Below are 25,943 nucleotides of genomic sequence, written 5' to 3'. Positions count from 1 at the left end.
AGGGACAGCTACCTGGGTAGAAGAGGGAGGAGAAATATTTTTGGAAGAGAAGATGATGTGAAAACAAAAAATAGGCATAAAATGTAAAAATTAAAAGAAAAAAACCATGCTCCCTCGCAAAGGAGGTGAGACCAAGGCAGTGAGGTGAAAAGCAGAGCTGAGAGTCCTCAGCCCTGGCTGTGCGTCACTTCCTCCCTAATTACCTCCTTGGCTCCTACCCCTCCTACCAAGAGCTTTCCTGACAGAACCCTGTGTTCAGTTCAGTTTTCAGGATTTCAAAGCCCAGGCTAAGCTGAGCAGAGCCTGTCCACTAGAGTCAAAGTGTTGGCATGGAGGTGTCAGAAACATCCCCCGAGCATCTCTAGGCCCTCTCGGAGGGGCCTGCCTCCAAGAATCTTCTCCAACAGCCATCTCCAGGCAGGCTCTTCTGATTAAGCAGGCCTGAGTGCCTTCCCTTCCAAGCTCTGTCTCCCTCAGGGCTGCAGGGGCCGCTGCTTTTGGAAAAATCAAATAGCAAAATAACTCTGCTTTTTTTGGACAGGGCAGGGAGGGGGATCAAATGGAGAGAGGAGCCCCAAAGGGACACTAAAGAAATAAAGTGACATCCTCTCCTCCCCCTTCTTCCTTATCTTCCTTTCTTTCATTCTCTCTCCTCTGATTGAACCATTTTTCCTCTTTATTGCACAGTTTCTTCTTACTTCTCTCAAATTATGCCTTTTCAAGGGAGTTAAAAACCTTCTGGTCAGAGCACAATGCCTCTGGCTTCCCATTTCCCCTCACCTTTGTTCTCTGGATATCATTAAATGGGCCTCAGGTCTTCTATTCTATTTAACCTGCTACCTCCAGGTCTGGTCTCTTCCCTGTTCCCATTGACTTCATTTGCTATTGTTGTGTTTCCTAAATAGACCATGAGAATGTCTGCTACCTCTTGATCTCTTCAGGGCCTCATATTTCTGGGTCCTTTCTGGGTGTTACAGATTCCTTTGGCAGTCTGGGAATACCAAGGATGTTTTTAAAAGAATAAATAAAACACACAGAATTACAAAGAAACCAGAAGGTAGCACAGATGAAGATGCAATCTGGGGGAGTTAGGTTTTCCCATACAATTTGAATCCCCCTGAAATCTTTCCATGGACTCCTTGGGGGTCTGTGACCCCAAGTGCAGCATCTGTCATCTACACATACATTACTTCTTAAAGCTCTAGCTCCTGCTTGCTATTGACTGGCATAGTCTATGTATCTGTGAGCAAGGACTTGATCTATCCAACCTTGCATACAGGTAGTTGCAACAGCAATCTGCCTACCCAGAATTCAGCTCCCTACTACTTGAACCCACCAGGAAGGAAACACAAAACATTACTTGTTTCTCAGAGACCAGTAAAGCACATATGTTTTATTCACTCCTTTAGAGCCTCATTCAAAGCCCATTGGATCTTACTATAGACAGCATTCTAGGGTTTTTGGCTATCTCTTTCCTGAAGACATCATAGATTAATTAGAGGCAAGAAAAGGGATTGCTTTCAGCAGCCAAAAACAGAGATAGGCAAACTATAAAGTAGTCACAATTCACAAAGTGCAGGAGGCTACAGCTACTGCATGTAAGGGTAAACTGGGTTATAACATCAACAAATGCTAAAGTCATCACTACATTATATAGCACAGAGTGATAACTGGTGTCCACAGTGATGACATATATAGAGGTAGACAGGTAGGTAGGCAGATGGATAGACAGGTAGATGTTAGAAATGAAAGAAAGATAGACGAAAGGAAGGAGAGAAGGAGGGAAGGAGGGAAGGAAGGAAGGAAGGAAGGAAGGAAGGAAGGAAGGAAGGAAGGAAGGAAGGAAGGAAGGAAGGAAGGAAGGAAGGAAGGGAGGGAGGGAGGGAGGAGGGAGGGAGGGAGGGAGAGAAGGAAGGAAGGAAGGAAGGAGGGAAGGAATAAAGAATGAAAGAAAGAGGAAGAAAAAAGAAAAGAAAGGAAGGAAAAGAGAAAGACAGAGGTAGATGGATGATACAGATACACAGAAAGATAGATACATGGATAAAATATATACACAGAAAGCTATATGGAGATAAAGATATATACACATCCACACATGTGTATGTATATACGTGACAGTGATAGGTATTGATACCAGAGAAATCGTCTCTCCTAAATAATGATTACACCAGAAAACAAAAAGAACACAGAAGTATTTATCTTCTAATAAGATAAATAAGGCCCTCAGAAAGCAAAGTAAATGATCAGATATGCCACTGTTTAAGATTATAGGACTAACTGCATTTTTAGATGCCACAGAGTTCCCTTGAGAATAAGGCATTAAGTAGCTTATTGGATCCCTTAAAGCAAATATTTCTGTGTCTTTGCTTTTCAATTTCCCATCTGAGGAAATCTGTGTTTGCGTCTTCGTCCTACCCTCGTCATTGCGGAATAAATTCCTCCTCTACAAACTGCTCAACCCTTTCACCCAGAGCTGGGGGATAGACAGCTAAAGACCAGCCTGACTAATAAAGATTCATGAGCCACTGCCCTGACTGGAAAGGAATCCCATCAATCCTTGTGCTTAGGATTCTCTGACTTACTCAAGATGGGAACCTGGGGTTTATACTCTCTGGAAAGAAGAATTCAGCTTCCTTTGTCTGCTTTGGTATGAAACCCGAGAATTCCTTAATATCTACAGGCCATCCAGAACCCACTGGTTGCCCATTTAGAGCTGGGATTCAACTAAATATTCTTGTGTCTCCATACCTCTGAACCCGCCCAAAATGAGAGTGAGGCAGAGAAAATATATGTCTTGTACATGAACTCACAGCTAATTCCAGTGAGTGTGGAGAAAGCAGAAAGTTCCACTCTCTACAACTTGGAATGAAAGAAAAAGAGATTCTAAGAACAAGAAGAGACTCTGGTGATCACCTGAAGCATGTCCTAACTTTTCAGAATATAGAAGTCTTAAGACCCCTGGGCAGCCAAAGCAAGAGGAAAAACCCTACTGTGACCTCTGTGAATCTCCCCACTGATCTCCAGTTCTCAGAAGTATGGCAGGCATGAGCAACACTCTGCCCCCCACCCCACATTGTTGTCTTTGGACTCTAACACCAGCCCCAACCATGACAGAGGATCCCTTCACTGATCAGAAATGGGCTTATATACCTGACAGAATCAGAACATATGTGAGATTCTGAGGCTGACCCTTGAGACTCAGAGTAGATAACTATGCCCCCCAAGGGCATGGGAGAGCCTGGCAGACTAGGAGGATTTAAGACTTTAGAACAGGTCCTTCCTAGACAGACAATGGGATTTTGAAACGTCCAAAGTGCCTCCATGCAGTGTGATTATTACTTTTGTAATGTGAAGTATTACTTTTATCTGGAGGTCATTTTTTTTTTACTGTAAAATGATTCCTCACTTTACAGAAGAGGAAACTGAGGCTGAAAAGTTAAACCCAGGGTCACAGAGCTAGACAACATCAGAGGCAAGTTTTGAATCTAGGTCTAAACTGCTCCAAGTTCAGTGCTCTATCCAGATTGTGCTAAAGCTGTGCTAGGGGGGTACAAGCTTTGGTAGTTGTGCCAAGCCAGAAAGACTTCAAATACAGACTGTGTGATGAGCCATAGGGTCAGATGTCCAAGGACTAATCTAGCTAATATAGGAAATCCAGGAAAGAGTTTTGTGTCCACAGGGTAAAAACTCATCCCAGCTTTAAGTGATCAGAGTTGTGACCTAGCAAGGTCACATTAAAGGTCAGAAACTTATCTGCAGGCTTGACAAGCTGTTTGAGGGAAAGCCTACCAGTGAGGAGAACATGAAGTCATGTAGGCAACAGATGGTGTGGTGGGAAGTCCAAAATTCAGAACAACATAAAGGGCTTGCATTGGTTTGAACAAATTGTAGTCTTCCTGTAGTCTTACTTGGGAACTACCTGTTCATTCGGGGGGAATGAAGGTAGAAAGTACTTGCTCCTCCTGAAAAGAGAGGTAGGGTCCACTTTGGCCAAAGTGCTCAATTCCTCTGAATTCTTTTGTTATAAATTTTCCTTGAAATCTTTTCATGTGTCAAGCATGTTTCTAACACTAAGTTCAGAAGGGCTCATCCAATGATACCTGTAAAGCATTTAGCACAGTGCCTGACACATAGCAGACATTATATCAATGCTTATTCTCTTCCTCTTAACCAACTAGACAGTTTCAGAAGGATGAATTTTTCCTCCAGGATAACTCTTAAAGACCATTTGTCAGGCAATAGGAGGGTTGCATCTGGGCAGAATCAGATCAGAATCATCACCGTGAAGGTGAACGATGACAAAGGCAGGGTATCCTGGACCACTGCTTAAATGACATTTGGAGAGAGGAAATGCAGCATGGTAAGGCAAGTAATATAGTGGATAGAGGACCAGACCTGGAGTCAGGAAGAGTTAAGTTCAAATCCAGCATCAGGCACTTACTAGCTGTGTAACCCTGGGCAAGTCACTTAACCTAGGCCTGTCTCCATTTCCTCATACGTAAAATGGGAATAACAGTACCTACCTCCCATGGTTAAAGTAAAATAAGATAACATGTGCAAATTATCAAAGTTCTATATAAATGCTATTATCATCGGGAAGTATGGAGCAGACATAGTACAGTCAAAAAAAAAGAAGCAATTGCTATGAATTCAGAGGGTCTGGGTTCAAATCCTGCTTCTGGCACTTGCTAGCTTTGTAACTTTGGGCGATTCACTTAACTTCTTGGGCCTCAGCTTCCTCATTTGTAACATGAAGGGGCTGGATGGGATGGCTTCTATAATTCCTTGCAGGTCAGCATCTATGGCGCTGTGAGGTTGGGTGGGAGGAGGGATGGGCCTTTACAAATGTGCCATTCTGAGTTTCTAGGCCATGGGGACATTCAAATCTTCTATCCACAGTAATATGCCTAAGCTAATATGGGCCAGTAAAGCACTTCGATATATCCTGATGCTCCTCCCTAAAGCCACAACAGATGGTGAGCCAAGGGTGCCAATCGTGGGTAACACAAAGGTAGAATGTGGACCCAGAACAGGCATGAGGTGTTGAGTACAAACTCAAAAAGACTTACATGCAGCATGTCTACACCCAACTGCTGACATGGCTGGCATCGCAATGCTTGCCTTCGTTTGGCATTCTCTTCATATTTTTCTTCAGCTAACTTTCTGCAAATCAAGAGTGTGTGCACAGATGTAAGCATAATATAAGTGGATAAAAATTACACCAGTATCACATAGACCAAGTCTATTTTCTCTTGTAATAGAGGGGAGATTTCTGGCTGCCAACATAGGTTGGGGTCCTGGGCAAAGCTTCCCTCTCTCCCTGTTCCTACTTCCTAAATTCGGGACCAGAGTTCATGTGGCATCCTGGAGGAGGTATTTACATTAGAAGAGACACATAAGATTGTAAAGTCTAAGAACAAAATACAAATTATTTTTCCTCTTTGTACAAAGTTGAGAAATTTTCTTTTTCTTCTTTCTTTTTTCCTTTATTTTTTTTGAGGGGGGAGGTATTTTTTTTGGTAAGATTAGGAAACACAACCTTCACTCAATAATCCAGGGCTGGACAAGATGAGGTGCCAGAATCAGTGAAACTGAGAGATCCTTCCCAGACTCCTTTCTTCCTAAATCGCTTTACCAGGGATATTGACAAGGAGGGAAAGATGCAGGAATGAGTTTCCTTCCTTTTCTTGGCCCTGCTGGACATCTCCCATTGCCAGAGGCCAAAAATGGCAAAAAGGCTGCCAGGAAAGGCTGAAGGTAAAGACCGAGATAATTCACAAACTGCTTGGATGGCTTCTCAAGAATGGAGGGTCCAGGGCCATTCAGGAATACAAGTTTCCCTATAATTACTGCCTCCAAGAAGCAGGGTGAATGTTCAGCATGGCCCAAACACAGGCTTTTTGAAAGGTTTCATTTCACATGCAAAAAGTTCCCTCCTTTCCAATTTTCAACCATTTTTTCCAGTAAGTTCTTTACTGGGAAGATGAATTGTGGTATATTCTACACCCCAGAGAACATGGCAGAGGAGAGCTTCCCCTAGGGCCCCATTATACGTTATAGGAAAGCCACAAGGAATTCCAGAAAGCAGCAACTGATGGGAAGTAATCCTATTCACCCCCTCCACGTTTTTATCATCCCTTGCTAGTTGATGCTTACAGAAAGGGTCAGTTAAAAATGTAGCTTCTCAGTTCATTACGGTAGCTAAGTGACATGGTGTCCAGTGCCAGGAAGACCTGAGTGCAAATCCAGCCTCGGACACTTACTAGCTTTATGCCCTGGGAAAGTCCCTTTGCCTCAGTTCACTCATCTCTAAAATGGGGATGATAATAATAGCTTCAACCTCCCAGGGTTGTTGTGAGATCAGATAAGATCACATTTGGTAAGTGCCATACAAATGAAAGCTACTAGGATTATAATTACTGTTATACTCTGAGACATAACTAGGAATCCTAGCACTTAGAATCAATTTATTTGGGGGTAGGGGAGTGGCCAGGCAGGCAGATCCTGGAAAAGATAACCTGACTCTAAGTACAATGCCAGGAAGGGGCATACTTGTACTCCACCCCTCCCTGACCTCTGATGGCCCCTGACCTTACTCCCACTAGTTCCCCCTAATCTTGTGGAGGCACACTGCTGCCAGGAAAAGGGGAGCCCATTACTTCTCCCTTCTCCAAACTCTACCAGATCATGATTTGGCTGGTTGCCTTGCACTTTCCTGGGGCCAGTCATCCCCCCAATCCACATAAGGGGTATAAGCTGGGGGCCACTGAGATACAAGAAAAGAAGTCTTACAACTATGAATTACTAAAACTACTGCAAAGAGGAAGCAGGTCCTGTGGCCCCCACCTGACCAATGTTGACACCTGGGGAAAAGGTCCTGGCTGCATGACCCTAGCCATGGTGCTGATGTTGCTTCTATTTTATTAGTAATGGCCTGAAAGTCAATCCTTCACTTAATTGGGAGAAGTGTGCCTGCTGCGAGACTATGAAGCATGTTAATTCTGATTCTTCTGGCTTGAGCACTTACAAAAGATGCGGGTTAAGATATGGAAAAGTCTCTTACTTAAGCTTCTTTTCCTTTTCATCAGTTGCTTGCACCTTCCTCAGTCTCATCCTCTCTCGTGGAGTCATTTTTTGTACTTCAGACAGCTCCCGCAGGGTTTGTAGATGGATCTTTCTCTGCCTATAAATAATAAAAGGCCCCCACAATACACCCACATTCCCATGCCAAATGCAATTGGAAAAAAATAAACAAATATTTTACATTAGTATCATTATATTATAAAGACAGCTGAAACATCTCAGGGACATCAAGATAAAAATCATGCAGTTGGGTAATGAGCCAACTGGGATGGCAGTTAATAGGCAATCATTTTCAAATTACACTTTTATTTAAAAGCAAATTATGTAAACTATCCAAATACCTGCTCATTTTGTTGTTAATGACTAGTTTTTGTAATTCATAATTTCACAGCTTAAAGCCTCATCAGTCAGCTGTGGGATACATAGAAAAACACTTTTAGGGACTGGGCTATTTCAAGGAGATCTAACAAACATTCCTTACATCCATTTTGAGACTGATAATATTTAATATAAATTTTGAACTTTAATAAGGGCCAGAGTGTGAATTAAGATGAGTCTGGACCTAATAGTCTCATTGTTCTCTGAAGCAAACTCAGAAAATACTTCCTCTTATGTCAGCAAAGCCAGATAGGGGTTGAATGGGAACAGATTTAGTGAAGACTTCTCAGGGATATGGAGTCTTCTCCCTGGAGTGGAAGAGACCTTAGACCCAGGTTTCCATTCCTCCAGAGTCAGGTGATTTCCATATAAGTCTATGTATTGCATTAGAATCAATGATTGGATATGACTCACTAACTCCTCAACACCTAATCTGCATATGCACATGCAGTCTGCAGTCCTCACACAGGTCCACCTGATTTGCATAAGTTCTCAATGTCCAATTTGCATGAGTCATCAATGCTTCATTTGCATATATTTTCAATTCCTAATTTGCATATGATGACATGAATTTTCAAGGCCTTTGTAATGTCTGGGAGCAGGATATTTGAACCCAGTTCCAAAAGGGATTGGTTAGATTTTGCGCCTAGAATGTAAGACCTTGTTTCTCAGCCAATAAGAATAATGGTCAGCGGTGGGAGGAGGATTTCCATGTCAGGGTGTATATAAATTGCCATTCTGCTTCTGTAAGGCACCTCCCGACTCCAGCTTTACTGGTGAAGGGACTGCCTGCTTCTCGTGTGAACCAAATAAAGGAGACTTTCTGTTTTTACTTGGAGACACCTCTGAGCAGTCAATTTGAGCAAGGGGGGGTTCGTGCTTCCCCACACAGGTGTTGACTTAACATTTATACTATCTTGAATAATGGGACGTTTTCTATTTTTTATAGCATGTCAATGGTAAAGAAAACACAGATATCCTGAGTCATAATTTCAATTGAAACTTTGTCAACTCTGTTAAAAATACCCTTTCCTGTGTCAGCAATTTCAAAGACCTGTTTATGGCAGGATGCTTGCCACCAGAGTAGTGGGATTTTCTCCTTATCTTGTGTCATAGAGACATATGCTATACACACAGCCTGGAATCATAAATTCTAACTGATAGTACTTTGTTTAATTGTCTTATCTCACTAAATTTAGAATTTGTTCAACTAAGAGAGTTCCTTTCTCATGGTAAAATGTATTTAAGCCTGACTATTCCTATACCGAGCAGTCAGGTCTGATCCTGGCTCCATGGATCTATATAACCGTTATTTTAAAGGAAATAATAAGAATTAAAATGTATGCATTTAGTTTGTTGCCTTTTCTTTAACCAAACTTTCAAGTCAATAAGATATAGTAGGCACTTGGTATGGGGAGAGGTTAGGTAAGAATAGCTTGGTGTCTATTACAATGGGTATTTTATGTCTTTTGAGTATCCAAGCAGCAATCCACAGGGAACTGCGGAATTTATAAGAGCATAAACCTGGATTGTATGTGACTGATTAAATGAATTCAGTTAAGATAAGATCTTTGATCGTGTGTTGTGTGGTCAGTGATTTTTCAGTTGTGTCTGACTCTTCATGACCCCATTTGGGGTTTTCTTAGCAGAGATACTAGAGTGGTTTGTCATTTCCTTCTTCATCTCATTTTACAGATGAGGAAACTGAGGCAAACAGGGTGAAGTGACTTGCCCAAAGTCACACAGCTAGTAAGTATCTGAAACCAGATGTAAACTCAGGTTGGTACTCTATCCACCTAGCTGCCCCAAATTGTGGACATCTCTATTATTAAAGAATGAACATAATAGAAAAAAACTAAAAAGAGGTGTTCAAGGAGACGCGAAAAGCAGTTAGAGAAAGAGTACACCCCAACCAGAGGACTATAAGACACTTCCTTCCCATTACAACTCTCTTAAAGGTAGTTTACATAAGCTTTGCATCCAAATTTTTTAGGGCTTTTCATTTCTCTAATACCTGTGTCCTGACTCCAGAATTCCTGCCTTTTCACCATTATAGAACTGATCAGCATCTCCTTGCTGGAGCTGCCAAAGGAAGGTGGGGATCATGGCAGCTCAGCGAAAACCAGGCTTTAGAATATGAAGGAGAATCAGTTTCTCATAGACTTGGGGGTTGGTAAAGGACATCAGGGAGAACTGGATTTGAAGTCAGAAGGCCTTGCTCTACCACTTGTGCCATGCATGGCCTCTCTAGACCTCAGGTTTTTCATCTGAAAAAGAAAAGGGACTTGAACTAGATCCTTCTGGTCCATTCCAGCTCTAAACATATCGGTAGAGATCATTTCTAGAGCATTCTCAAGGACAGGGCCAGCACCAGGAAAGATTTGATGATCCAAGGTTGGATCTGTATGGCCTGTGAAGGTCTCCATCACCTCTAGATCTATGATCCTGTAATCAAAGGGATCTGAACCTGGGATCCACAAAAATAATTTTTTGGTTTTTTTTTAATATAATATTTTATTTTTCCTAAAGTACCTGTTAAAACAATTTTTAACATCTTTTAAAAAGTTTTGAGTTCCAGATTCTATTTTTAAAAGATTTTAAAAAATATTTTAATAACTATATTTCAATATAATTAATTTCCTTTTAGCCCAATATATTTTATTTTATGCATTTACATACAATATTCTGAGAAGGAATCCACAGTCTTCACCAGATTGCCAAGGGGATCCAGCACCCAAATAAAGGTTAAAAGACCCTGCTACCATCCTGTTAACTCATAAGCAAATGATGTCTAAGTACCTTCTAGGCCTCGGTTCACAGTCTGTAATCATCAAATACATCTGCACAGAAAGACAGCTTTATCTCCTGATATACAGTTTCATTAGCCCTAGAACCTGATCTGACTCCAGGCTCCAGAACTCAAATATTCTTTGGGACCTTTGGCTCATTATGGTCTTCTCCAAGGTGGACCCAAGAAAGTAGGGTTCTATCCTAGGCTGCCAAGACCAACTTTCAGGTGAACAGAAACTCTTTAAGTTTCTATCTAAAAGGGCCTTCTCTCTTGACAAGCCTCAGATGTGCCCTGATACATTCTCAAATCCCTAGAATGTCTCTGGAACCAAATGCAAGAATTCCACCTTAGCAGATGGGGAGACCAAAGTTCAGGGAATTAAAGGAGAAACAAAAGACAGCTCAAAGTACATGGGAAGTCATTCGTGCGGACAGTGTGCTGAAGTAGGGAACCTTTGAAAAATTCTATTTGGTGACCTAAAATTCACACTTACACCATTATCTGTAAACCAAGCTAGAACCTAGAAAATTAAAGTTGAGTTGCTTTCTTCTGGCACTTAACAGATAGCTTTTTGTTGTTGTTGTTATAATATAATGGGTCATAGAAGGGAGAGAAAACTTAAATGGATCTTCATAGCTCTAATAGATTTGATAGAGGAGAATAAAATGAGATTTGGGAACTACTTTTGGATTTGATCTAAGTTATGCTGTTTCTCTATAAATGTCAATATAATAATCCAATAGATTTCTTTCTGGAGAAGTCCTAAAAACATCCCTTCAGGTGAGCAAAGGAATCAGAATCCTAACCTATTGCTAGTCTAAGGAAGGTGGGGAAAGTTAAATCCAGTGTCACCCTGCGGGGATTCATCGGGAGGCCCAGTATTGAATTCTGGTCCCCAGATATTCTACATTAAGATGAGTCAGTTATACTTTCCAATCTGTACATAAAGGCAATGATTCTAAGGGACTGAAATTGAATCAATTACTCTGATAATTTATGCCAAAAAATATCCCAGTTCTCAATGAAGCAATAGAAACAAGTCTCTTCTCTCTCCTTCTGTCTCAAAATCTACCTTGAGCTCAAAATTCTTCTCTTTCCTACTTATCTCACTTAAAGGGGCCTCAATCCCCCTGCTCACACAAAATTTTTTTTGAAGCATGAATGTTTCATATGCAAGTAGTACAAAATACCCTCAGGGTCAAATGACCATAAATCAAACGCTCTCCCTGAATATAATACTGTCTAAATCTTTCCCACTGGGGCAGTGCTATGCATGCTAAAGAAATTGCTACTGAGTGAAGAGTTATTGTGTTTCTAGGAAAGCCTTTAACTGTACTGGTCATTCTGAGTTCCTGGGGACAATTATAGTACTGAGGAACACGGTGGACCCATGGCTGGTCACAGAAAAGTGGGCTTTAGGGTAGAAACCTATGCAGCTGTCCCCTAATAATTCTCTTTTAAAGGCAAATCTGAACTCAATAGCCTTAAGCTGCACAGGCTGGAGTTAGTTCACCATTTAGATAGAATCAGTGATGGTAAACATGCCAGAATGGGGCAGGTACTTAACCAAGGGTCAGGAGACCGAGTAATAACATACCAAGTGCTGGTCCTAAATGTTCACTGTGCTACCTCAAGAAAGGCCTCAGTGTTCTCATAAGTAGAAGAATTTAACTCAATGATTACTAAACATCCTTCCAACTCTAATAATCTGTGATTCTATGATAAACACTGCAGCTATTTGAGGGGAAAGATTTTTAAATTTTCTCATAAATAAAAAAAAGGACTCAGAGAATGACATGGACTTCAGTTTCCTCATCTGTAAAATGAGAAGACTGAATTATCTCTGATCTCCCTCCCTTTCTGTTCTCATCCATGTAGGGTGGAATACCAATTTCAATAGGGGAGGGAAGGGAAGATTTATGAAGTGCCTACTGTGTACCAAGCATGATGCTAAGTACTTTATCAATATTTTTAATGATGATGATCACTACTCCACACATGTAAATGAAATAGGACAGAGTTTGCATAAAGCCACAGATAACATGCTCATTACATATGAAGCTGAAACAAAGCTACAGAGGACAGCTACCATGCTGGAAGTCAGAGTCAGGAGCCAGAAAGATCTTGGCAGGTTACCAAATCTAATTAGGATAAATGTAAAGTCTTCTACTTTTGAGTTTAAAATTCATCATTACAGGTCTAAGACAGGGAAGGCATAGATAAACAGCAGTCAAAATGAAAATAGATTTGCAGGTTTTAGTGGACTGCATGCCCAAAATGAGTCAACAATGAACACTAAGAATGATGCTACAGGCAGAACAACAGTCCGATCAGACTAAACGTGTTTTTAGGTTCTTAGAGCCATGTGTCAGGAAGGGCACTGATAAGCTAGACTACACGATAGACTAATTGTCATTTATGTTAGCGATGGAACTCCTTCAGGAGCACTTTCACTTCTGAGATTCTCTGATCCAGAGGAGGACAAGGGAGATGGTGATGAGCTTCTAGATCACTGCATACAAAGAGAGTTTTAAATACCGATGGTTAGCCTGAAGAACTGACTTGGGTAGAAAGGTTGGGGAAGGGAGAGCCATTTTTAAATGTCTTTAAGCACTTGAAGGGCTATCACATGGAAAAGAGATTAGACTTACGAAATCATAGGATTAACTCTTCTCTCAATAAAGTAGAAAGCTGGGATGACATAAGGTGGAAATCCAAAACAAGTCATAATGAAAGACTTTTAAAAGCACCCATTTTCTAGTTCTTATTTCAGAGGATATGTCTTAGGGAAACACTTTTAAAAAAATTTTCCATTGAATCTCACAGGGATGTTTTTTCAAAAGAGGGTTATGAATAATATTTTGCCAGTTTTAAATTAACCAAACAATAAATGAAAGTCTTTTGTGTTTCCTGTATGGAAGGCACATCAGTATAAATATCACTAAGTGCTTTGGATTTTAATTTCTTAATGTATTTGCAAGATAAGAACAGCGATCCCCTACAGATGAGTGGGCTGCGTATTGGTTTAAGTTTTTATGACTTTCATTTGCTTCCACTGGGGAAAAGGGACTCAAGACCCACAGTCATGAGTCTTCTCATTTTACAGATGAGGAAACTGAAGTCCATGTCATTCTCTGAGTCCTTTTTTTTATTTATGAGAAAATTTAAAAACCTTTCCCCTCAAATAGCTGCAGTGTTTATCATGGAATCACAGATTATTAGAGTTGGAAGGATGTTTAGTAATCATTGATGATGATACAACGTCATCAAGCCACCCCTGCTTCTCTGCATTCGTGGACTGCAGGAACTCTTCTACAAAAAATTCAGCACTAATAGACCTATAAAGATAAATGTGCTTAATGATCCTCCAGCCTGAAATGTAGTTTTTTTAAAAACAAAAAACCAATTTACTCACATGGCATTAATGAGATGAGTTGATTCTGTTTGGCGGTTCAAGTTCTTGTCTTCCAGAGTCATGCTGGAATATTTACACATCATGCACTGCCAAAGAAGAGTAGTCCCGACAAAGTTAATGATCTTTCTGGAAGCACAAAACTGTCATATGACATTTTCATCTACTTCACCTCCGACCCTCAAACCATCCACAGACTAAAAATACATCATTAACCAAAGCAAAAGCCTGCAAATGAGGCGACGATTTGCTTTTTCTTCCTTCTTTAATGAAGGCGTGAGTCTCAGACAATGCGGTCTAATAAGACATTAGCTGTCCCTTTCCCTCTGTCCCTTAAAAACTTCATTTCATCAATCAACGCACATGGGCATCATCTTGTTGACTAGAGAAGAGTGCAGCAAAAGTTTTTTAAGACAAGTGGTCTCTCTGAGATCCACTTAGGCCAAATAAAAGAGATAGACTGTAACCTAAAAGAGTAAAGACCAAACTACTCCTAGAGAGTGAATAATTAGCTTCCTTCTCACCATCTACATACAGCCAGCTCACCATTTACAGAGGGCCATCTACACAGAAACAGCATAAATCAACCAAGAAGCACTTACGAAGCACGTACTCTGTGCCAGACACTATACTTGGGGCACAAAAAGGGCAAAAATAGTTCCTTCCCTCAAGGTGCTTACATTTTAAATTCACCTAATTGATCGGAAGGTTTCAATAATAAGAGGGTAAGTTTCATTCAAATCAATAAACATTTATTTGGTGCCTTGAGTGAATTATATGCAAGGCGCTATCTAGAAGCTGGGGATTCAAAGACAAAAAACAAAAACCCAGTCCCAATCTTTAAGGATGGTCTAGCAAAATGCCAGATTTCAGTATGTTCTTGTCTTTCTAAATACATTCACCGAGAGTTTTGCTGATAACACCAAAATGCATGACATCCAGGATGGCCTTTTGGCTAGTGTGCAAAACTTCAACCCTGACTCCCTACATCTAAGGATACACCAGGTATCCTCTCCTACAAAGAAGCTGTCATGTCTGAGAAGTCCCTTCCCTACATTTTAATCTCATTTTTCCTATTCTCAATGAATCCTAATGCATCTTACTCCCAAAAGCATCTCTTCGAGGCACACGATTCTTATTTAAATGCTAATAAGGGCTCTTCTCTATCTTTTTCATATAAATACCTGCAGTTGTCCGTCTATATAAGGGATTTTTAAAATTTCTATTGCTGACGGTCTCAATGAAGGATTCTTGTTCAACATGCTGTAATGTCAAAAAAAAAACACATTTTTTTCAAAAGATTGAAAATATAAATGCAAAGCTAAAGTCAGATGGGTGGAGAAAATCTGTATTTCATCTACCTTTGCATGATGGCATTCAGCTCCTCTGGGTATCTAGCAGGAAGAGAAGGTGTGTCACCATCAACGATTTTTAAAACAATGGACAAGAAATTGTGACCAGTGAATGCATGATTCATGCAGCAAAGCTCATACAGAATGCATGCCAGTGACCTAGAAGAACAAAGACAAAGATTTTAAATGGAGGTATGGGGAAAAGGAGGGTAAGGTGCAATTCCAGAGGTGTTTATCACCCACAGTCATGAGCCCACTGGAGCATGACAGCGAAGCACCTCCATCTACTTTCTTTGCCTGATGGAAAATCCCAACTCTGCACTGCTCCTGTCTGTTTCAATGTAGATTTGCAGAGAAAGAAGTGAAATGGGCATCAAAAGCTAATCTTGGACAGCTGTGGAACTACAGAAAAAACCACGCATGAAGGCCTTGTTAGCTTGAGGCAGCCCGGACACAGACAGAGAGTTCCAAACATTTAGAATCCTCAACTTTGCTTTTTGCAGTTTTTACTAAGACAGTTGGATGGCATGGTGCAAGGAGCACTGGACTTGGAGTGAGAAAGACCTGAATTCAAAGCCTGCCTCAGATAGTCATTTAAACAAACTCATTGTTTACCAATCTTAGGACATCCTCTATCCGTCTTCCAAGTAGATAACTACTTGCATGAACAACTGAATGTTCTAATGCTTGTCTGAGATACAGCTGGGCATAATGGGTAGACTGGACTTGGCGTTAGGAAAATCAAGGTATAAGCCCTGCCTTTGGCTATGCTTCTTAAGTGGTCATGGACAGTTATTTAACTTATTGCTGCTACCAGGCAATTTTCTAAGACTATAAGTTACAGAAGTAGTGCTTATCTGGATTGGTGAAGTAGATTTTCCATTCAGATTTCCACACACCAATGAAATCATTTTATTTAAAACAAAAAAAAAAAAAACAACAAAAAACCTCTGTTTTGAGTATGATAGTCTAGAATACTCAAGTCCTGGATTTGTCCAAAACAGTTTTGAAATAACCCTGAAAGACAGTATGTCTGAGTCATAAAAAACTCTTCTTTTTAAAAAATTTATTTATTTATTTTTACTTTTCAACATTCTCTTCCATAAGTTTTAAATATTCTCCCCCTCCCTCCCCAACACTGCATGCAATCTGATATATGTTCGATACATATATTCCTATTAAACATATTTTCCCATTATTCATATTGCATAGAAGAATTATAACAAATGGGAGAAACTATGAGAAAGAAAAACAAAGCATAACAAAAAGGAAAACAGTCTGCTTCGCTCTGCATGCTGACTCTGTAGTTCTTCTGAATGTGGATATCTAAGCAAATCTTCTTAAAGAGATTTGGTTAATATTTCTATTATAATATTGTAATTTTTCAGTGGATTTGCATAGAAATTTGTGTTTGTAAGATTCAACATGACCCAATTTGATCTAGCCTTTTGTATGAGTCCAGGTAGAAACTGGAAAAGTACTGCCTCCTCTGCATTCCACCTTCAGTGTTATTTGGTAGGTCCAGCCACATCTTTTCTTCTCCAACCAGACAACTCCTACTCACTAGGCATTGCCCTGGACTCCACACCTTCAGAGGTCTTTCTTTGCTTAGGTGTGAGAGCAGGAGAGGAGAAGTGAATGAAAATGTATGATCCCAGCTCTAGCCTAGAAAGTAAACTCCTACTCATATTATCCTAGGACAAAGAAAAGACAAACCATCCTCTTGAATGGGAGGGAGAGATGATAAGAACAAGCATTTAATTACTGTCTGCTATGTGCCAGGCATTGTGCTTAGAAGTGCTTTATAAACATTTTATTTGATAATCTGAAATTGGAATTAGAAAAGGATGGCTTAAGTGGTACTTCACTAGCTACCCAAATTCTCTGGGGAGGAAAATCTGACACCCCCCACATTCTTGTTCCTCTAGCCCAGGGGATGAAGGCACCAGTTGCCTCCATGGAGCCTGGATTAATTTTCTTCATACCCAACATCTCTGACACCACCATGTCTCATTTACAAAACCCCAACCCTGTCTCCAAACACTTCTCTTGAAAGAGTCTCCAAAAAGGATCCATTTATACAAAGACAAGTTGTGGTACATGAATGTAATAGAATATTATTGTGCTATAAGAAATATAACAAGAAGGATAGTTTCAGAAAGCCTGCAAAGATTTAAATGAACTGATGCAGAGTGAAGTGAGCAGAACCAGAACATTGTCCATAGTCACAGCAACATTGTACGATGAATAACTGGGAGTGACTTAGTTATTCTCAGCATTACAGTGATCCAAGACAATCTCAAAAGACTTATGATGAAAAATGCTATCTGCCTCCAAAAAGAACTAATGTTGTCTGGTGTCTCTTTCTTTTTTTTTTTTTTTTTTTTGAATTCAGTGGTAATGTATTTAAGATAATAGCAAGAGAACAATTACAGCTGGATAATGTTCACACTTAGGTTATGAGAAATTATAATTTGTGTGATAGAATTCACATTAAGAATATTTTTTTTAAACGACATGCTGGCATTTGGCCACTTCCACACCATGAGGCATCAGGAGGAATATTTCCCCTTCAATTTCTCCTATGCATTTTAGCACTTAGACACATTCCTTTTTCTCATATCCACATCCAGTGGACTTTTCAAGTTTTATCCAATCCATTTGTTTTAATACACCTCCTAGGGACTTGTAAAGGTAGAAATTTACTGTAGTTCATTTAACATATATTTATTTCTTCTATTTTTTTTTTTTTATTTAGCTTTTAACATTCATTTTCACAAAATTTTGGGTTTCAAATTTTTCCCCTTTTCTCCCCTCCCCCCCCAAACGCCAAGCATTCTAATTGCCCCTATGACCAATCTGCTCTCTCTTCTATCATCCCTCTCTGCCCTTGTCTCTGTCTTCTCTTTTGTCCTGTAGGGCCAGATAGCTTTCTATACCCCTTTACCTGTATTTCTTATTTCCTAGTGGTAAGAACATTACAGCTGGTCCTAACACTTTGAGTTCCAACTTCTTTAGCTCCCTCCCTCTCCACCCCTTCCCTTTGGAAGGCAAGCAATTCAATATAGGCCAAATCTGTGTAGTTTTGCAAATGACTTCCATAATAGTTGTGTTGTATAGGACTAACTATATTTCCCTCCATCCTATCCTGTCCCCCATTACTTCTATTCTCTTTTGATCCTATCCCTCCCCATGAGTGTTGACCTCAAATTGCACTCTCCTCCCCATGCCCTCCCTTCTATCATCCCCCCCCACTCTGCTTATCCCCTTATCCTCCACTTTCCTGTATTGTAAGATAGGTTTTCATACCAAAATGAGTAGGCATTTTATTCTTTCCTTTAGTGGAATGTGATGAGAGTAGACTTCATGTTTTTCTCTCACCTCCCCTCTTTATCCCTCCACTAATGAGTCTTTTGCTTGCCTCTTTTATGAGAGATAATTTGCCCCATTCAATTCTCCCTTTCTCCTCCCAATATCTTTCTCTCTCACTGCTTGATTTCATTTTTTTTTAAGATATGATCCCATCCTCTTCAATTCACTCTGTGCACTCTGTCTCTATGTGTGTGTGCATGTGTGCATGTGTGTGTGTGTAATCCCACCCAGTACCCAGATACTGAAATGTTTCAAGAGTTACAAATATTGTCTTTCCATGTAGGAATGTAAACAGTTCAACTTTAGTAAGTCCCTTATGACTTCTCTTTGCTGTTCACCTTTTCATGGTTCTCTTCATTCTTGTGTTTGGAAGTCAAATTTTCTTTTCAGCTCTGGTCTTTTCATCAAGAATGCTTGAAAATCCTCTATTTCATTGAAAGACCAATTTTTCCCCTGAAGTATTATACTCAGTTTTGCTGGGTAGGTGATTCTTGGTTTTAGTCCTAGTTCCTTTGACTTCTGGAATATCCTATTCCATGCCCTTCGATCCCTTAATGTAGAAGCTGCTAGATCTTGTGTTATCCTGATTGTATTTCCACAATACTTGAATTGTTTCTTTCTAGCTGCTTGCAATATTTTCTCTTTCACCTGGGAGTTCTGGAATTTGGCCACAATGTTCCTAGGAGTTTCTCTTTTTGGATCTCTTTCAGGCGGTGTTCTGTGGATTCCTTGAATATTTATTTTGCCCTCTGGTTCTAGAATCTCAGGGCAGTTTTCATTGATAATTTCATGAAAGATGATGCCTAGGCTCTTTTTCTGATCATGGCTTTCAGGTAGGCCCACAATTTTTAAATTGTCTCTCCTGGCTCTATTTTCCAGGTCAGTTGTTTTTCCAATGACATATTTCACATTATCTTCCATTTTTTCATTCTTTTGGTTTTGTTTTGTGATTTCTTGGTTTCTCATAAAGTCATTAGCCTCCATCTGTTCCATTCTAATTTTGAAAGAACTATTTTCTTCAGTGAGCTTTTGAATCTCCTTTTCCATTTGGCTAATTCTGCTTTTGAAAGCATTCTTCTCCTCATTGGCTTTTTGAACCTCTTTTGCCAATTGAGTTAGGCTAGTTTTCAAGGTGTTATTTTCTTCAACATTTTTTTGGGTCTCCTTTAGCAGGGAGCTGATTTGCTGTTCATGCTTTGACTTCATGTCTCTCATTTCTCTTCCCAGCTTTTCCTCCACCTCTCTAACTTGATTTTCAAAATTCTTTTTGAGCTCTTCCATGGCCTGTGCCCATTGAGTGGGCTGGGACACAGAAGCCTTGATTTCTGTGTCTTTGCCTGATGGTAAGCATTGCTCTTCCTCATCAGAAAGGAAGGGAGGAAATGCCTGTTCACCAAGAAAGTAACCTTCTATAGTCTTATTTCTTTTCCCTTTTCTGGGCATTTTCCCAGCCAGTGACTTGACCTCTGAATATTTTTCTCACACCCACCTCACCTCCTGATCCTCCCAGCCAGTGTTTGGGGTCTGAGATTCAAATGCTGCTTCCAGCCTCAGGGCTTTGGGCGGGGGCAGGGCTGCTATTCAGTGTGAGATTAAATTCAGATGCTCAGGTGAGGGCAGGGCTGCCTCTCAGGCTCAGTTCCCTCAGGGAGTTTATGCACAGACCTTCAACAATGGATCCAGGCTCCTGCCTGCTTGGAGAGCCCTGGTCTGCCGCTGCCCCTCAGCTTCTGTCTCCCGAGGGGGCCCGAGCCATGGGGGCACCCCACTCCCCCCTCGACCCACCAAAGGGACTCTCTCACCGACCCCCGTCACCTGTGGGTGGAGGTACTTGTGCGGCCGCTGGAGATCCCGTCCCTGAAGCCCGCTCGGATCTGTTCCTCTCGGTGCCGTGGCCACGGCAGGGCTGTACTCAGCTCCCAGTCCCGGCGCCCAGTCCGCAGCACGAAGGACCTTTTACGAGAGGTTTGCAGGTCTCTCCGGAACAGAAATCTCCCTCGCTCCAATGTTCTGTGGCCTCTGGGTGCAGAATTCACCGTGAGTTACTTCTTTGTAGTTGTTCTATGGGTTGTGGGTTCGGAGCTATGTGTATCCTGGTGTCTCTTTCTTTGTTTCTTTCCTTCCTTTCTTCTTTCCTTTTTTCTTTCTTTCCGTGTTTTCTTCCACAGAATGACCAATGTGGAAATGTTTTACATGATTACACATACGTAACCTACATCGGATTGTCACTGTCTCAAGGACAGAGGAGGGGATGAAGGAAAGGGCAGAATTTGGAACTCAAAACACCAACAAAAAATGTTAAAAATTGTTTTACCTGTAATTCTGGCGAAAAATAAAATATTACTAAAAAAGAAAAAGAAACAATCTCCAAGACTTCCTCCAGGGTAGGAAGAAGACAGCACTATCTCCCTGAAAGAATATCTAGAAACCTATGCAGGCTGTGAACCCTTCTTCCTGCCTATAGGGCCCTCCTATCTTAAAGCCTATTACATTTATTATTTACCATGCTGAAGGCACTGTGTCGCTGAGCACACAAAGATGAAAAACAAAAACACAGCACAGACTAATAAGAAAGACACAAGAACAAAAAAAAGAATAAGGAAAACCCTACTGTGAAGAAATTATTTTATGACATCAGTACTCACTCATATCACAGTATGTTATGTATAATTTTTTTGAATTGTGCGACAATGATCCAAACCATTCACAATCACAAATGCTTCTCATTTCCTTACAGAGAAGAGGCTACAGATTCAGGGTGCAGACTGAGACATATATATTTTGGACATGGCCAACGTAGGAACTTGTTTTACTTGACTATGTATATTTGTTACAAGGGGTGTTTTTCTTTCTTTTCCAATGGAGGGGAGGAGGGAAGAGGGAGAGAAATTAGCTTTTTGTTTATTAAAAAAAAACAAACAAAATCAAATGTGTTAAAGGCAGTATTGTGATCCCTTTAAAATAGGACAATGAGTATCCAGAGCAAGCTAACACTTTGGGTATTAGAAACTTGGTAGCTTTTGATAAGGAGAATTCACTGTCCACTAGTTTCTAAATACCCTGAAATAGGAGAAGCTCACTGTGGAAGGGGCTCTAAAGAAGAAAGTCATCAGAGGAAGGGCAGATTACTGCAGATTACAGCACCTGGAGCATCTTCTGTTTGAGGGACCATGAGAGAGGGGGAACTAGAGGCAGGGAAGGGAACCTGGAGAGACAAGCACAGTATTTCTTCTGATAAGAAATATTCTCTCCTGCTAAAGGGAAAATCAGAATAAGCAGAAACCTGAGGCAGAAGTGAGGCTGAGGTGGGTGTTTACACAGGGTAAACCTGACCACAAGTCTAGAGAAGCCTTGGGCAAGCCTAGAGAGAGCTATCAGTGATGTTCTTTCACTCAGATCCTGCCTAATTTCAGTTTCAAGAGTTGTCTCTTTTTAAGAAGCAAGTACAGGTGGGATGGGAACAACTATTCTAAGAATTCCATCATCAAGAGACAGATTATCTCCATTGTTATTGATGGAGCATTCTATACTTCTAGTATCTCATTGTTTTTCCTGGTTCTTCCATTGCTTTATCTGTCTTAAAGGAAAAAATATAATAAACTTTGCTTTTTGTTGGGTGTGCCTGCTCATTTGAGGTTCCCAGAGAATGCCATCAGCATGTACTAGTGCTCTGCAAGAACTATATCTCAAGACTAGATCAGGGCTACTGGACATATTAATACTCCTACTACCTACGTCATGGGTTTGCTCTAAGGACCTGGTAGCTAAATGTAAAGAGCTTAGAAACCATAAAGTACTTCATATAGGCTAATATGCATTACTACTATTATTATTAACATCACTATGGTAATTAACCACATCAGTAAATATTATGTTTACTGTTCCGTTTCTCTTGTGGGCAGGTGTAATGGCAAAGACCCCAGCATACCCAGGAGGGCCTGTTGAACAGATCCTTAGATCTGCTTTACTTAAAGGAAAGCAATTTTTGAGGGGTCAACAATCTACTTTATTCAATCACATATATCATTCAGTTATTTCAAGGGAAAAAATCAGCACCCAGAACTGTGGAGAAAACATAAATAAAAACCAATGGACAGGGCTTCCAACTGTCTTGCCATAAGCAATACATACATCACAGATCAACACACAAATCCAACTGTCTGACCATTAGATACATATATACACATTCACCAGAGAGAGAAGCACAAACATTTAGGTTTTCAAAGCTGGGGGATTCCTTAGTGGCTTCCCAGAATATCACTGGGCATACAAATCTTCTTCCAAAAACTAAGCTCCAAAGTAAAAGCTCACTCAGAGTATTTATAAACTTTTCAGAGCTAAAGGGCATCTCAACCCTTGAGAACCAATGCCTCATTATAAATTAACAAAAGGTGTGGGTCTTCTAACAAAAAAAAAAAATCTCTCCTAATCATGCTTCCTTTAATGGCTGGGTCCATTAATGGGTTGGGAAGATCTTTAGCTCTCATTAGAATTACAGAAGAGGAAGGAGAGAGATTTGTATTACATACTATATGTTTCAATTTCTATCTTTATTACTGCAAACTGGGGATCTCTCAATTTTCAACTCAGAGAGGAACATCATCCAAGAGTCGTAGATTGGAAGGCTGGAGGATAATTACAGCAAAAAGAACGAGAAAGATTGAATTGTCCATTGTTAGTTGAGCTCAGGACACACTACTGTCCTAGCCATACCCAGTGGTGTGTTGGGAATTGGTTCAAACTGTTTCCTGAAAGTTAACTGTTAAATTTTCAGTGTGAGTATTTATACCTTGGAATTTTTTTTTAAAAGCATTTATACCTTAAAAAATTTTTAAATCTAAAAGATATTTTTTTAAAACAAAGGTTATAAATTAGGGCTTACTTTATTGCTTTGTTGAGTGTCTAGACTTAAGAAAGTGATGTAAAATGTTAATAATGCAGATTAAACTCTGAAATGTGTCATTACATTTTTTCTAGAGCGCTGATTGTTAAACATTTCCTAGCACACCTCTGGTCCTACCAATGTGCAAGGTACATTGAAATACAGAATCAGGAACCCAATGAGAGGACCACACAAACCAGAAGATGAAATTAGTCCAATAGCAAGACATCATGTTAGGAGCTTATTTCATTGGGAAAGAAAATTACTGAAGAACTGAGATTCCTATAGCTTCACCAAACAATCAGCATCTACTATCTGCTATGCATCAGGCCAGATGCTAAGTGCTGAGAATATGATGAAAAAACAAAAATGGTCATTGGTCTCAATGAGTTTACATTCTGAGGAAGACACTGTACAAAAGATAATGGCTTGAAATTGAGAGCACACCTAATAGCCTGACTTGGAAGTCTAGATCTCTGACCCTAGTCCAGTTTTCAGTGAGTGAATACTGGAATTGATTGATTTAAAAGTGAATACACAGAATGCTGGGATTGACTGATACAACTTTCCCTCTTTTTTTTTTCATCAACTAGTTGATTTTTTGTCATGCTTTGTAGTAAATTGCTTTCAAATATATAAGAAAGTGGGGAAATGTGTTGTTTTCTGCAATGTTAGGGGAGCATTTAGGGTTCTACAAGCTGGAGTAGAAGTTAGGATAGCAGTCCCAGAAGAAAATATGGTGGCAGCTAGGGACCAATAAGTAACAGCAATAAATCAACCTGGGATTTGCTAGAAGAAAACAGCAGCATTTAGGATCTGGTCATGAGGGGTAGTTATAGACTCTTTTGCTATGGTGACAAAATAATTAGGTTTTCTATCTTTATAGAAAAAGCATAATTGGGTTGAAAAAGTGCAATATAGTCTATGTGATATCCATGAGAAGCCAAGCTATTCAGACCTCAAGGATGTAGTTTAGGTAGCAGCATCTCCCTAGTGATAGAGAATTCAAATTATAATGAGAAAATCAACGTATGTTGATCCCTTGCTCCACAAAGTATAAATTCAGGACTTGTACTTGGAAATGTCCTAGGCAAGATTGATTATTATAAAGATAAAAAGAATGAGTTTATGTTGTAAAGTAATAAGAATGAATATTTGCTCTTGTATTTAAAAATACCATCACAGAAATGAATTTGTATTTTGTATGAACAGACACTTTTGTATAAGACACTATCATGGGTGTGAGAAGCATGGAAATCTAGAAGTAGATGGCAAAGATAAACCATCTTCATGGTACAAATTGTCAGTTATGAATAACAGGCAAGTGGGGGCACTTTATATGAATTGCTACTGAATTGATGTTAAAACAGTCAATGTTAAACAAATTCTAGCATACTGAAAACGTGATATATGAAGAAATTGGCTAAGGAGAGCAATGTATTTTTCTTGAGATGATTTTTTAAAATACAATGATTAAATGTCACTAGGAAAATACTGTTAAGACTGGAGGAAATAACCCTTATCCACAAGGAACAAATTTGGCCACACCCTTATGAGAACTATTTTAAAAGGAAAAAACCTACATCTAAGCTGAAAATTAATTACACAAAAATTGACACATAAAATTGTTTTTTATGAAAAGTGTTTTTTATGAAAAGTGTTTGAGGGTTTTCTTTTTGTATTTCTTTCAAATGCTCTCTGGTTCTTTGCAGCAAATCATTCATGTCTCGCCAAGAGCAAATGATAGTCTTTACCTCAGTCCTCTCTATTCAGATCCTTCTGATATTCTCTAAAATACTAAAATATTTAGGCCCTCAACATATAAACTATTCTCTAGAATGAAGTCAGGCACTCCTAGAATTTACATTCAGCCATCATAGCTCCAAGAGGCATATTTAATACACGGATGCGATAATGTTAATAACACATACTCTCTCCAGTCACATGGATGTTGGAGGCGCTAGGACACTGTGGAAAGAGCAATGAACTTGCAATGACAGGACCTAAATTTGAATCCTGGCTCTTACTCCCTGAGTGACCTTAGGCAAGTGACTTCGCCTTTCTGGGCCTCAGTTTCCCCATCTGTAAAGTGAAGGGATTAGACCAGATGACCTCTGGAGCTCCAGACCGCTGATCTTGGGATCAATGCGATTTCCAACTATATCTAATATATGTCCAGTTCCTTGGGTCCATACTGTACCCGTGCAATGCTTCACAAATATGAGTTGATGGATCAATGCAAGCACATTACCATGACTGGAAGAACCAATCCAAGTCACACCCTACTGTTAATGGCAGAGTAGCAAAATAGGAGACCAGAATGTTCTTATTATATATTAGAAGAACTTGGCTCATGAACAATTTTGACAAAACATAAGCTTTATGGATTTTTTTGTTGGGACCTAGGATTTCATCAATATGGGGAACTCCTGATATGGAAACTACCTTTAATGATGAAGATGTGCAATTCCTCTGTCTAAAAGAGTTGCCTGAGGCACTGAAGGTGCGCAAGGTGAAGCTGAGAGTAGGCAAGTATCAAAGTCAGGATTTGAACCTGAGCTCTTCCAGACCAGAGGTGTCAAACAGGAGGTCTGAACCAGATTGAAATGTCATTGGAAAATATTTAACAAAACAAAGAAAAACATAGGAGAACATAGATAATATCAACATGTG

General features: G+C 39.9%; 1 protein-coding gene across 7 annotated transcripts in view; it reads right to left on the bottom strand.

Annotated features, from left to right (window-relative positions):
• Positions 1–25,943, bottom strand: part of NEK11 (NIMA related kinase 11) — a 283,992-nt gene that overhangs the window by 152,165 nt on the left and 105,884 nt on the right. For all 7 annotated transcript variants that reach the window (XM_072651314.1, XM_072651315.1, XM_072651313.1 and 4 more), the window contains 5 exons: positions 15,026–15,175; positions 14,849–14,927; positions 13,668–13,753; positions 7,064–7,183; positions 5,070–5,163 (listed from right to left, as the gene is read on the bottom strand). In XM_072651314.1, the coding sequence (XP_072507415.1) occupies positions 5,070–5,163; positions 7,064–7,183; positions 13,668–13,753; positions 14,849–14,927; positions 15,026–15,175 (529 nt within the window). The remainder of the gene's footprint in view (positions 1–5,069; positions 5,164–7,063; positions 7,184–13,667; positions 13,754–14,848; positions 14,928–15,025; positions 15,176–25,943) is intronic.

Source organism: Notamacropus eugenii, chromosome 3 (assembly GCF_028372415.1).
Source record: "Notamacropus eugenii isolate mMacEug1 chromosome 3, mMacEug1.pri_v2, whole genome shotgun sequence".
Classification (NCBI taxonomy): Eukaryota; Metazoa; Chordata; class Mammalia; order Diprotodontia; family Macropodidae; genus Notamacropus; species Notamacropus eugenii.
The sequence above is the reverse complement of the archived record's forward strand: the minus strand, read 5'-3'. Positions and strand labels throughout refer to the sequence as shown.